Below are 14,260 nucleotides of genomic sequence, written 5' to 3' on the forward strand. Positions count from 1 at the left end.
TGTGAAAGGTGGTCATTATAACAAACCTACTGACAGTGCAGCAGGAGCCAGAAAATCACTTCCTCCTGTGTTGTCCCTCGAGTATCTTCTGGTGACAAATTTTTTTTTAAAAGATTTATTTATTTATTTATTTGACAGAGAGATAAAGAGAGCACAAATAGGCAGAGTGGCAGGCAGAGGGAGAGGGAGAAGCAGGCTCTCCACTGAGCAGGGATCCCGATGCAGGGCTCCATCCCAGGATCCTGGGATCATGACCTGAGCCAAAGGCAACCACTTAACCAGCTGAGCCACCCAGGTGCCCCACAGATTTGTTTTTAAAAAAAATGTTTTGAGTTCAGTACCTGATGAGGTGCTGAAGGAGAGATTTGGAACTGAGGTGAAATAAGTTGATATCTGGCACACTGTTGCTGTAACTGTTGGGAGCCACTGCCTGTGCTGCAGAACTCAGGGATGCCCACTGCTCCTAGCCGAGTCACCACAAGAGGCGCCTGGCTGGCTCAGATGGAAGAGCATGTGACTCTTGATCTCAGGTATGTGAGTTCAAGCCCCATGTTGGGTGTAGAAATTACTAAATAAATAAAACTTGAAAAAAAGAATCACCACCAGGATCTCTGTAACTACTGCAGGAGTTCAAAGCATTTGCAGTTAGCTGCCACTGCTGTTTTTGGAGCCAGAAATAGAAAATGGCTTTACCTTTTCCCACAAAAGTACTCCCTTTGATTCAGTGCAGCTCACGCCTAGTCAGCAAAGAGGCCAAAAAAATGTAGGTTTCAGGCTTCTAGGAGCAACAGTACAGGTGAATGTTAAGTTTGTAATTACCAGTAATCCGGAGAGAGAAGAAAATAACTAAACTTTGGGATACATGTAGATTTGGGACTTTATGTTTGCAAGGCCTAATTAGCACATGCATATTTTTTTAATAGGTAGTATTTTCTTGTAGTTGTGAAAGTAGCGATGAAGCACTAGAAACTTGGGGAGAGAAGGCAAGAAAATCACCCATGTTCTCATCTGACCAATTATAATGGCTGTTTTTTTCATATTTTCTCTTTTAAGCTATTTTGATGTTTTTACCTAGTAGGAAGTACAGTGTGTATTCTGTTCATTCTTTATTTTTGCTTTGCTTATTTAGCATGGATTTTTTTCATGTTCTGTGTAGTCAGTGTACCACAATTTAGATCCCCACTCACCTGGTTTGGGATATGTAGGTTATTTACAGACATTTTGAATAGTAGTTTTCAATCATAGATTCTTAATATTTACTTACTGTGATCAGTAAGTAAATACTGATCAGTAAATGTGATCAGCTACTAACTGTAAAAACTTTTGTTGGTAATCAGATACTAGAAACCCTTGTGACTTCAGACAAATGAATCAAAGCCAGCAGTAGCCATCATGATTCATGTTAATGGTTTACCCTTGATATGATGTGATGAAAATGGCACTTTGCCTCTGTCCTTTACTTCCCTCAAAGCCATAGCCCTGTTCTAGTCATGAGCGAAACATAAGACCGGTTCTGTTAAGGGGGCATCTTACAAGGTGCCTGACCAGTACTCCTTGAAATGACCAAAGTCATCAAAAACAAGGAAAGCCTGATAAACTGCCAGAGCCAAGAGAAACTGTCTTAGTCAAACCAGGAAGACATGACAACTAAATGTCAGGTGGATTTTGAAACAACAAAAAAAGGACATTAGGTGAAGACTAAGGAAATCTGAATCAACTGGATTTTAGTTAATGATACGTGAGCATTGGCTCATTAAGTTTAACAAAAATACCATGCTAGTGTGGATGTTAATAATAGGGGGTACTGGGCACTGTGTGTATGGGAATACTGCACTGTCTTTTCACATTTTCTGTAAATATAAAATTGTTCTGAAAAATAAAGTCTACTGCTAATAATTTAACAGTCCTTTGTTTATTGAATTATCACCAGAAGGATAATTACAGGAAGGAATTTGCATACACTTTGAAATCTAATGTGGAAAAACTTTCATGGTAGATAATGACCTAAAAATTATGACATATACCTAAAGTTTTTAGGTTTTTTTTCTTCTTTTTTTCACAGTTGGTACTTAGGACATATTTAGTGAGCTGAATTGTTGGCTAGAAAAACTGATAGCATGAGCCAAACCAGCGTGGGTGTGGACTTCCAACAGCTGGTTCCAACTTGAGAACCTACTCTTGCTGATTGTTCTTTTCTCCTCCCTCTCATTTCCCGGGCAGTCTCCATACTCAGTCACTAAGGATTTGAGATTTTTCATTAAAACATACAAATGAACAAAAAAACCTTTATATTTATTGAGCTCTAGGCACTGTGCTAGGAACTTATAAAAGGTATGCCTTGCGAAGATATTAGGTATTCAGATAAAGCAACAAAAGTTCCCACAGGATTAAACAGAAGAAATTTGCTTTCGAAAAACAGGAGGAGCCTGGAGAACTGGAGGGGGAAAAAGCAAAGCAAAGCGGGAAGAGTTGCTTTACTGTTTCTAAGTTGATTTGCATTAATAACAAGTGCAGTGCTTTTATTTTGACCTGAGAGAGATTTGTAATTTTACTGCATGTAAATCTAGCAGGAACCTTATCCTACCTCAAAACTTCATTATTTCGGTTTTAGTAAAGGGCCTCAGACTGCGCCTTTTGTAGATAGTCTTCTTTTATAACCTTGGTGGTGTTACTCTGTTGAAGTTTTGGGTGGCGGGATTGGTCTTCATATACAAAATCGGTTTATTCTCTCATTGACTTTCTGTGTTGGTAGTAGTTGTGCTTGTTTTAGTCCCCCCTGCCCACCCCCAAGCTGGAGACCCTTTGTGAAACATGATAGGCTAATTAATGTCTTTGTTACAAACCGACCCCAAACCTCAGCAGCTTAAAGCAACAAAAGGTTCCTTTCTCACCGAATATTATGTCTACTGCAGGCTAGGGGGAGATGCTGCTAACTGTAGTCACTTACAGACCTAGATTGGTGGAGGCTCCATCTTAGGGTGTGTTTTCTTCCACAATCATTGAGGCAGGAAAATGTAGTGTGATGTGTTGTGTTCACTGGCTCCCAGAGTTTTCTACCCAGGAGTGATATACGTTACCGTAGCTTGTATTTCATTGACCGAAGCAAGTTGCCTGTCCGTATCTAATTTCCAAAGTGGCAGGGAAGTGCAGTCCTGCTATTAATCCAGAAAATGGAATGCCAGAAATACTTGATGTCCAGTGCTAATGATTTCCTCCGCAGTCCCTAACAGCATTAATTCTTATCTGGCTGGATGAAATTAATGTGCTTATTGGGATACATTTCAGTATACAACTTCATTAGTGAGGAGAACAATAGTTTCTTTTCATGTCATTATCCTTTCTCATTTGTTCTTATATATGTCTATTTAGACAGTCTTTAGAAGTGTTTTTAAAATTAAACTGTAATGGGTGCCTGGGTGGCTCAGTGGGTTCGGCTGCTGCCTTCAGCTCAGGTCGTGGTCTCAGGGTCCTGGGATCGAGTCCCGCATCGGGCTCTCTGCAAAGCAGGGAGCCTGCTTCCCTCTCTCTCTCTCTCTGCCTGCCTACTTGTGATCTCTCTCTGTCAAATAAATAAAAATCTTTAAAAGAAAAAAAAATTAAACTGTAATGTAAATATAGTAAAACTTACCTTATTTAATGTTCATGAGGTTTTTGTTGTTATTTTGGTCTGGGATAGTTTGATTTTTTATTTGAATTCCAGTGCAGTTAACATACAGTGTTACGTTAGTTTCAGGTGCACAATATAATGATTCAGCAGTTCCATATATTATTACTCAGTGCTCATCAGGGGAAGTGGATTTTTAATCCCCTTCACCTGTTTCACCTGTTCCCCTGCCCACCTCCCCTCTGGTAACCATCTGTTTGTTCTCCTGTAGTTAAGAGTTTTTTTGGTTTCTCTCTTTTTTTCCCCTTTATTCATTTCTTTTGTTTCTTAAATTCACATATGAATGAAATCATACAATATTTGTCTTTCTCTGACTGACTTATTTTGTTTAGCATTATACTCTGTAGCTCTATCCATGTGGTTGCAAATGGCAAGATTTCATTCTTTTTTATGGCTGAATAATACTCCATTGTATATATGTGTCTTACACACATCTTATATTTTTACATAAAAATATTTTTATATATACACACATCACATATATATGTATATATATCCTTTATCCATCTGTTGATGGTAGTGTCCATGAGTTTTTGACAAATGCATACAGTAATGTAGCCAGCACATTCAAGAGGTGGACTAGTTCATCCACCTCTCAAATATCCCTCTTCCCTTTTGTGATCACTCCCACCCCCAGACCCTAGCAGCCACTGATGTATTTCTGTCTTTGTAGTTTTACCTTTTCCAGACGTCATAAATGGAATCATCTAGTATGTAGTTTTTTAAGTCTGGCTTCTTTTGCTTAACATATAATGCATTTGAGATTTATTCACCTTGTTGTATGTACAGTATTTCATTCCTTTTTGTTGCTTAATAGTATTCTTTTGTAGAAAAGAATATTGAATGTACCACAGTTTATTCTCCAGTTGTGGAATGCTTTGATTGGTTGTTTCCATTTTGAGGAAATTATGATTGAAGCCATTATACAAATTTATGTGGGTTTTTGTATGAGCATTAAGTTTTCATTTGACTAAGTTAAATACCTAGGAATATGATTGCTGCAGCATATGATGAGTGATTTTTTTCTTTTTATCATTTTAATCAGTATGTAGTGGTATCAAACTGTGACTTAAAATTTTTATGGCAAAATATACATAACAAAATTTGCCATTCTAACCAATTTTTAAGTGTACAATTCACTGGCATTAAATATAGTTACACTTTTGTGCAACCGTCACCATCCTATTGTGATTTTAATTTGCACTTTGCTAATGACCTCAGCATTTTTTCATTTGTATACTTTTCTTTGGTGAAGTATCTGTTCAAATCTTTGGCTGATTTTTTAATTTTTTTGAGTGTTTTCTTATTGTTAAGACCCCAATTAGTAAGCTGGACAAAGGACTTAGAAAATTCACATAGAAAGAAAATTTGTGGTAAGATTAAAAAAAAAAAAATGTTGACTTCACTCATCATTAGCTGCTGTACTATCTAGTTATTTTACCTTTATATTTCAGTGGTGTAATGTGTTTTGCCAGAGGGAGCAGCCTACTATCCAAATGGAAGAATATAACAAAGTTGGAAGAGTAGATAGAAAATTTGTATAGAATATTGACATTAAATTGTGAAAAAAATAAAACATTCAAACAAAGATCATACAACCAAGTTGGAAGAATGAGCAAGTTAGAGGGAATATTCTTTTGTAATTGACGGTTATATTTTAATCGTTTCCTCATTAACTTCTTTGATAATGTAGTTGGGCCTCAGTAACTAAAATAGAGTCAGCTAATCTAGGTTTGCTCCCCTCCTGGCCTTGGCCAGGAGATGATGTTGATGATGTTGAGATGATGTCTTGGCTAGAGATGATGTTGGGGCCTCATTTTTTTTTTCCTGTCGTATTTGGCTGGGGTACAGAGGCATTTATTGTCTAAAAATTTCCAGTCTTGCTAAGTTGCCTCTTTCCTGGTCTTTGGCTTTTTTGGGATAAGTTTATCTGTTCCATTGGTGTTTTCAGGTTGTCAGCTTCTCCATTTCTACCACCAGTCCCCAGGACACCGGAAGAAAAAAAGCCCAGAGAACTCACTGGATATGATTCCTTGGGTCACCAGTTCCCTTGCTGCTCTGCCTTTTCTTCACTTTTTAGAATCTTCTTCTGTTTATGTATAATGTCCTGGGCTTTTGGCTGTACTTGGCAGGAAGTATAGGGAGAAGTGTGTCGATTTCATCTGGGCCATTCTCTTCAGTCCTCTTGTAGTCTCTACTGCCTCTTTCCTCTAGAGATAACTACAATGCTGACTTCTAATAAGTGTTAGTTTTTTCTGTTTGTGAACATTTATTTATTTATTTTAAAGATTTTATTTATTCATTAGAGAGAGAGAGAGCACAAGCAGAGGGAGAGGGAGAAGCAGACTCCCTGCTGAGCTGGGAGCCTGATGCTGGGCTCAATCCCAGGACCCTGAGATCATGACCTGAGCTGAAGGCAGACTCTTAACCAATTGAGCCACCCGGGCTCCCCAGCCTTTTTGAAGTTTTTCAAGTGGAATAGGTATTCTTTGTGTCTGAGTTCTTTGTGTGTGTGTGTGTGTGTGTGTGTGTGAGTGAGAGAGTTCTTTATCACTGAATATCATTATGCAATAAATACATTGTGGTTGTAGTTTTAGTTGGTTTATTCTCAGTGTGATGTTGTATTCAGTTGTTTGAATATACCAAAATTTATCCATTCTACTGTTGATAGACAGTAGTTTCCATTTTGGAGGTGGAGCTTAACACAGGTCCTAAACCCACAACCCTGAGATCAGGACCTGAGCTGAGATCAAGAGTCGGATGGTCAACCGACTGAGCCACTCAGGTAGCCCCCATTTTGGAGGTATTTTTATGAAATAGTGCTGCTATGAACGTTCTTGTACGTGTCTTTGAATGTAAGTTTATAAGGAAACTATTAATTTTTTTTTAAAAGATTTTATTTATTTATTTGAGAGAGAATGAGTAAGAGAGAGCATGAGAGAGGAGAAGGTCAGAGGGAGAAGCAGACTCCCCAAGGAGCTGGGAGCCCGATGCGGGACTCGATCCTGGAAGTCCGGGATCATGACCTGAGCCGAAGGCAGTCGCTCAACCAACTGAGCCACCCAGGCGCCCCAGGAAACTATTAATTTTAATAGTAGAGTATGAGCAAAATAATACACAGGTATATGCTGTGGACATCATACACATATAAAATGTGTATTTCCCCCAAAACTGATCCACAAAGTCAGCAACTTAACATAAAGTTAACTTAACATAAAGTTAATAGCTTATGTATCCTTCCAGGAAAAATGCTTAGCTCTGTGTACCTATGACTTGTTCCAGATTTTTCCACTGGAACATGGATTGGCAGGGAAGAAGCTTCCGTTCCTTCCTAATCCACAGAGAGACTAGCTAAGGAAATTTAGTTGAGGATATGGAGTGAAGGCAGGTGCAGTCTTTCACTTTGGCCACTTTTCCCAGGTTCCAGTTTCCTAATAAGGTATGACTCTGCCCCTGGCACAGTCTAAGCTGGGGTTGGGGCCTGCTAAACAGCCAGATGTTTGCCTTACAAGTATTTTATAGCTAGGGCTTATCGCCATTCTAGTTTGTTTATATCAACAATCTTCACCTTTCCATTTAGGGTGATATTTATATTTGAGGTGCTTTTGAACAACACTTAGATCTTCATGATGTGGGAAAAAACAGGGTCAGTACTGCAGAAGAGATTAATGATATTTTTTGGACCAAATTTCGTTTTAAAGTCATTTAGATTAAATGGTTTAGATTAAAGGCATTTAGATTAGGGGCACCTGGGTGGATCAGTGGGTTAAAGGCATTTAGATTAAATGATTTAAATTAGAATTGGGCTGTTGGTTGCACAAAATGAGGCTTTTAGGAATGTTGAGACCTATTATTTAAATCTTACTCTGCTTTCCCCTAATGAAGATGTAGCCAATGAAAGCTTTATCACATTTTAAAAATTGTGATTAGTGAAATAAAATCTAACATGAGTTTTTAGGTTTGTGTGTGTGTACAAGTGTGCACATATGAAACACATCACATGCTGGGCGCTTGGGTGGCTCAGTAGCTAAGTGTTTGCCTTCGGCTCAGGTTATGATCCCCGGGTCCTGTAATTGAGCCCCACATCAGGCTCCTTGCTCAGCGGGAAGCCTGCTCTCCATCTCCCACTCCCCCTGCTTGTATTCCCTCTCTCACTGTCTCTCTCTGTCAAATAAATTAAATTAAATTAAATAAAAAAACCCCACATGCTAATAAGCCTTCTTGTTGAAGAACTTCATTGTTAAAATTGGACTTGGTAGTGTCAGTACAATGAAAGTTCAACTGTGATATTTGTAAATTGCATGGTTAACCATTGCTTATTTTTAAAAAGTTTTATTATGTAAAATTTTACTTTTAAGATCTTATTTATTTACATATTTAGAGAAAGAGAGCACGCACGTGTGAGCCGGGAAGTAGGGCAGATGGAGAGGAAGAGGGAGAGAGACAGTTTTAAACAGGTTCCATGCTCAGTGTGGAGCTGGATGCAGGGCTTGATCTCATGACCCTGAGATCATGACCTGAGCTGAAATCAAGAGTTGGACGATTAACCTACTTAGTCACCCAGGCGCCCCTAGAGATTTGATTTGACTGATTGATTGATTTTCAGAGGTAGAATTTCGTGATTCATCAGTTGCATATTACACCCACTGCTCCTTACATCAAGTGCCCTCCTTAATGCCCATCACCCAGTTACCCCATTGCCCCACTCACTTTCCTTCCAGTAACCCTTAGTTTGATCCCTATAGTTAAGAGTCTCAAATAGTCTGTCTCCCTCTCTGATTTCATTTTATCTTTTCCTTCCCTTCCCCTGTGTTCAGCTGTTCTATTTCTTAAATTCCACATGAATGAAATCTTATGGTATTTGTCTTTCTCTGACTGACGTATTTTGCTTAGCATAATACCTTCTGGTTCCATCCATGTCGTTGCAAATGGCAAGATTTCATTCTTTTTGATGGCTGAGTAATTTTCTGTCATGCATATACTCCACATCTTCTTTATCCATTCATCTGCCAGTGGACATCTGGGCTGTTTCTGTATTTTGGCTTTTGTGGACATTGTTGCTATAAACTTTTCAGTGCAAATGCCCCTTCAAATCACTATGTTTGTATCCTTTGGATAAATACCCAGTAGTGCAATTGCTGTGTCATAGGGTAGCTCTATTTTTAACTTTTTGAGGAACCTCCATACTGTTTTCCAAAGTGGCTGTCACCAGTTTGCATTCCCACCAGTAGTGTAAGAGGGTTCCCCTTTCTCCACATCCTCGCCAACATTTGTTGTGTCCTGAGTTGTTAATTTTTGCCATTCTGACTGGTGTGACATGATACCTCATTGTGGTCTTAATTTGTATTTCCCTGATGTCTAGTGATGTTGATCATTTTTTCATGTCTGTTGGTTATTTTTATGTCTTCTTTGGAGAAATGTCTGCTCATGTCTTCTGTCCATTTCTTGACTGGATTTTTTATTTTTTGGGTGTTAAATCTGACAAGTTTTCTTTGTAGGTTTTGGATACCAGCCCTTCATCTAATAAGGCATTTGCAAATATCTTCTTTTATTTGATAGATTGTCTTTTAGTTTTGTTGACTGTTTTCTTTGCTGTGCAAAGCCTTTTTATCTTGATGAAGTCCCCATAGTTCATTTTTGCTTTTGTGTCCCTTGCTTTTGGAGACATGTCTAGCAAGAAGTTGCTGTGGCTGAGGTCAAAGAGTTTGCTGGATTTTGACGAATTCCTGTCTCACATTTAGGTCTTTCATCCATTTCAAGTTTATTTTTCTGTATGGCTTAAGAAAAAAATGATCCAGTTTCATTCTTTTGCTTGTGACTGTCCAATTTTCCCAACACCATCTCTCTTTTTTTTTTTTTTTAAAGATTTTATTTATTTATTTGACAGGGAGAAACACAGCGAGAGAGAGGGAACAAGCAGACAGTGGGAGAGGGAAAAGCAGGCTTCCTGGCAAGCAGGGAGCCTGATGTGGGGCTCGACCCCAGGACCCTGGGATCATGACGTGAGCGGAAGGCAGACGCTTAACTGACTGTGCCACCCAGGCGCCCTTCCAACACCATTTCTTGAAGAGACTTTCTTCTGTTGGGTATTTCCTGCTTTGTCAAAGATTGGTGGACCATAGAGTTGAGGGTCTTTTTCTGGGTTATCTGTTCTCTTCCATTGATCTGTGTGTCTGTTTTTGTGCCAGTACCACAGTCTTTTGATGTACAGCTTTGTAATACAGCCTGAAGTCCAGAATTGTGATGCCTTCAGCTTTGGTTTTGTTTTTCAGGATTGCTTTGGCTATTTGGGGTCTTTTGTGGTTCCATACAAATTTTATTGTTTGTTCATATTACTGTTTTAAAGTTTCTAAAGTAATTCTTTTCTGTGGTTAAACTTGAGATATATTTATTATACACACACACACACACACACACACACACACACACACACACGTCTGGTTCATTTGTTGTAATTTGTTTTTGGTTTAGGGGTTGCTTATTTTCCATTTTGTTATAATTTTGTTTTGTAATTATGTAAAAAATCTCCATGGTTCTAAAATGAGGCAGTTAAGAGGTCTAATGTTCTCTTCCCATTTTTTTTTTTTTTTTTAAGAATCAGTGGAGGCTTGTGAAATGCCTTACAAAATAATGAAAATTTTGTCTATTTGTGTATTTTGAGAGAACCATAGTTATTCTGATTTTTTCCAAAATTTCACAAGCACACACAAAAAACATTCTTGAAGGTTTTGGCCTCAGGATCCCTTAACACTCCTAAAAACATATCGACATATCATAAGAGCCTTCATTTGCCATTAGAAAATGAAACAAAATTTGGAAATACTAATTCACTTAACACACCTGTTATATGTTAATATCTTTTTTTTTTTTTTAAAGAAATAACTATATACTTCAGACCTAAAATATTGGTGCGAAGAGTGGATTTGTTTTATATTTGCAAATGTAAATGTCAGATTTAATGGGAGGCTGGTGGGTTTTTTTCATCCTGGCTGCATTCAGTCAGTTGTGTTAGGTAGCATGTTGAAAACTCCACTGTACCCTGGCAAGACAATGAGGATAAAAGGCAAAGCCTTAGTGTTACCTTGAAAATGGTTTTAGCCTTATAGAGGTGGGTGGGTCCAGTACTCTGTACTGTGTTAAGCAGAGCCCTGCAGTAAATGTAGATTGTTGTGCTTGCTGAGTTTTGTGTTTGTTGGTTTGTCGTTGAATGTGGTCTTCTGGAGATCACTGTCTTGTGCACGTGTTCCCCCGTCTCCCCCCCAACCCCCGCACTGTGCCTTCTGCAGCCCCCCACCCCCAGTCTGGCCAATGCGTGGGCCTCCCCATAGCTCTCCTGTGCCACCTGGGGCTGGGCCACCCTTGTGAGGCGGGGCCCCTCACAGGATGAGCCGCGGGCATCAGCCATTCGCACTCGTGGATCTTCTCCATTGTCCTTGCATCTTGTTGGCAGCTGTGTGCTAACAAGGAGAGTCCTTGCCCAGTCACCTTGTTTCTGGAGGGCAGCATAGCAACCCGCATTTGTGTGAGCGCAGCATTGTCTCTGCTGCTTTCCTCTACACTGTGTCCCAATGCAGGACACACCTTGCCACAGTTTCGCTGCTGTGCCTTACTTCTGCAACCGCCTGAGCACTGGCTGCGGAGACAGGACAGTGTGGGACTGCTTCACCCTAAGTCTGCACTGGCTCACCCATATTTGCCCCCAAACCACCCTACCTGGATAACCCCTCACTAGCACCTGCCTGTCTTTTAAAGTTAATCTGTAGGCATCCTGGCCCTTGGGCCGGTGTGGTCATGTTCCAGATGGCTTTAAGTGCTTGTTCTGCTCCTAACTGGGTAACTATGGTAATTGTGGAACTAATGGATGCCCCGGGCACCGGCAGCTCCGGTGAGTCTAGATAATCAAGATCAGTTACATGTTCCATGGGCCTGTCAGCTGTTTTAGGTAGAAGTCGTAGTGTCTACAGTGGCAGCCATGGCGACCGGAAATCCAGGTTCGGTACCATAAAGGGAGCTTGATGATCAACTTCCCCATCCAAGAAAGGCAGCAATGTGCAGATTACCCACTTCAGACCTGGGAGAGCAGTGATGAAAAATGACACTGGACTCTTTTTGAATGAGTGCATTTTGAGTGCTTTAAGGAGGATCTGTGCAGGGCAAGCCTGGTTGCTGGCCGCTGTGGTCATCTCCGCTCCAGGGCCGGTATTGAACCCGGCGCGGTTAAAATGCTAGCTTGACGCTGGATCTCCCGTGCGGGCAGCGGCAGATCCACCACAGGGGATGGTCCTTCCAGGTCTTACCCACCCCCTTGGGTGAGCTCCTGGCTCTTAGTCCAGTTTCCCTAGGCTGAAGTGTACACTTGGAGAAAATTCGAGTGTTCAAAGCAGACTCAAGCTTCCAGGATACGGCCCTGAGAATCATGGAATTCTAGTGTGGTTCTGTTTCGTTTGTGTAGAACTCTGCAGAGGCTGGTTAGGCAGGATCGTTGGGACATTCATACTGTGTTGCTAGAGCCCAGAGTCTTAGACTGGTGCAAGACGGACCAGAGTGAAAGCTTTTGCCAAAGATGTTTTCATTAATCAAGGACGAAGGTGAAAGTGGGCGGTTGGAAGAGGCTTGGATCCCATGTATCCTGTGTAGCTCTGACCGTAAATGAGGCGGACAGCTGGCATTGTTCTCTTGACCCACAGATTGCTTCCAGGAAGCCGGTTCCTTGGCTGGTGGTAGTAGGGGTGGGGGGGTAAGGTTCTAAAGCTCACTGAGAGACACAGCCCTGGAGTGTGCTTGATTTGACTCAACCTGGACAACCCTTCCTGGCTCTCGTGTAGGTAGAACCGGCACAGCAAAAGCTCTTCTGTGGGTGGTGGTGTGTGGCCTCTCCATGTCGGCAGTGATTCGCCTGGCTTATGGATAACTCTTGGGATGAGGGCGCTCACCAGTTAGGCAGCCCGGGTAGTCATTATCCCTCAACTTTGATAAGTGGTGCTCAGCCTTCCTAGGTTGAGGAACACACTGCTTTTTAACATTGGGGGCCGAGTGCCACACTGCTCAGTGTATGTGCACCCCAGTCCCACCGGGTGCGGGGGTTGGTTAAACCCATTAACAGTGGGCTTGGGTTGCAGTTATTCCCCACGAACGAGGAGCTCCCTTGAGAGAGTAGATCAGAAGTTTTCCTTAAGTCCCTGTCTCTAGTACATGGCTTCTTGCCCCTCACATTGCCCACTGGGGTGGGCACTTCGCCCTGCAGATCACAGAGAAGGTCTAAATAAAAGTTGTGACCAGTTGCCATAGGTTGTCCTGCAGAGGGAGCATTACGGAACCTGTGAGTGGGATGGTTCTTGGCATTTTAAGCTTTTCCTCAACATATCATGGGCCACCCCAGGCAAGATGGGCAGATGTGCTCAGAACCATGTGGGGCAGAGTGCAGGGTGCACTCTTGACTCTGGCCTCTGACCAGGTAGTCCTGGGCTCCGGTAGCTTCTGCTTAAGGTGACCTCTGGCTCACCTCTCTCTGACCTGGCACCTTTGTAGTTTTGGGGTGCAGAACTCACCCTATTAGTGTGTGTCTCTGTATCTGTGGTGGAGTGAGGGGAGGCTACAGGGGTGTCTCCAGTGCTGCCCACTGCCATTAAGTCCTTGGTTGTGTTTTGTGGAGTTTAAACTGTGAGGACTGGACTTAGGATTTTAAACTGTTAGGATTGGAGTTTAAAACTATTAGGATACGAGTGGTGACCTGATTTTGTGTTTTTCTATTTAGCATTAGTTATGGAAGAGTACAGTTAATGAGTAGAGTTTTCACTGAAAGGAACAACTGGCCTTTTTATATACTAGGAAATTTTTCGATTTTGGAATATATATTTTTGAAATATGCTATTTATTTATTTGACAGAGAGAGAGATCACAAGTAGGCAAGAGGCAGGCAGAGAAAGAGGGGGAAGCAGACTGCCCGTTGAGCAGAGAGCCGGATGCAGGGCTCGATCCTAGGACGCTGAGATCATGACCTGAGCTGAAGGCAGAGGCTTAACCTGCTGAGCCACCCAGGTGCCCCTAGTTTTGGAATATACTTGCTTATTATCATAACACTTTCATTTCTCTGCTGCTGATGGATTCTTTCTTTAACACATTATTTTTGTTTTGGGTTTTTTTTTTTTAAAGTTTAATCAATTTATCTTTTTCATTCACAGACATATGTAGAGTGTGTCGGTCAGAAGGAACACCTGAGAAACCTCTTTATCATCCTTGTGTATGTACTGGCAGTATTAAGTTTATCCATCAAGAATGGTGAGTCATCCTTTTAGAAAATTTTATGTCTGAGCTTTGGTTTTGTCATTTATATAGTAAGGGAATTGTTTCAATGAAATTTTTCTACAGTAGTTTTTTTTTTTTTTTTTTTAATTTCTCTTGTGAAAATTTGGAAATTACCCATATTCCTTCTTACCATTCCCTGTCATTTTGGTGTTACTGTTTTCCAGGTGCATTTGAGTACCTGTTTGTTCGTTTCTACTGTGGAGAGCTTATTTTGTTCATTGGAAGTGTTAAAAGTTTTCTGATTCTGCTTGACATGACAATACCTTACGTTTGTATAATGCTTTGTGCCAG

General features: G+C 40.8%; 1 protein-coding gene across 2 annotated transcripts in view; it reads left to right on the forward strand.

Annotated features, from left to right (window-relative positions):
- The window catches only part of LOC111153457 (membrane associated ring-CH-type finger 6), an 80,721-nt gene that overhangs the window by 10,007 nt on the left and 56,454 nt on the right, over nucleotides 1-14,260 (forward strand). For both annotated transcript variants that reach the window (XM_022512481.1, XM_022512483.1), the window contains exon 2: nucleotides 13,846-13,942. In XM_022512481.1, coding sequence (XP_022368189.1) covers nucleotides 13,846-13,942 — 97 coding nt within the window. The remainder of the gene's footprint in view (nucleotides 1-13,845; nucleotides 13,943-14,260) is intronic.

This window comes from Enhydra lutris, unplaced genomic scaffold, assembly GCF_002288905.1.
Source record: "Enhydra lutris kenyoni isolate GAN:26980312 unplaced genomic scaffold, ASM228890v2 scaffoldscaffold32, whole genome shotgun sequence".
NCBI classification, from domain to species: Eukaryota; Metazoa; Chordata; class Mammalia; order Carnivora; family Mustelidae; genus Enhydra; species Enhydra lutris.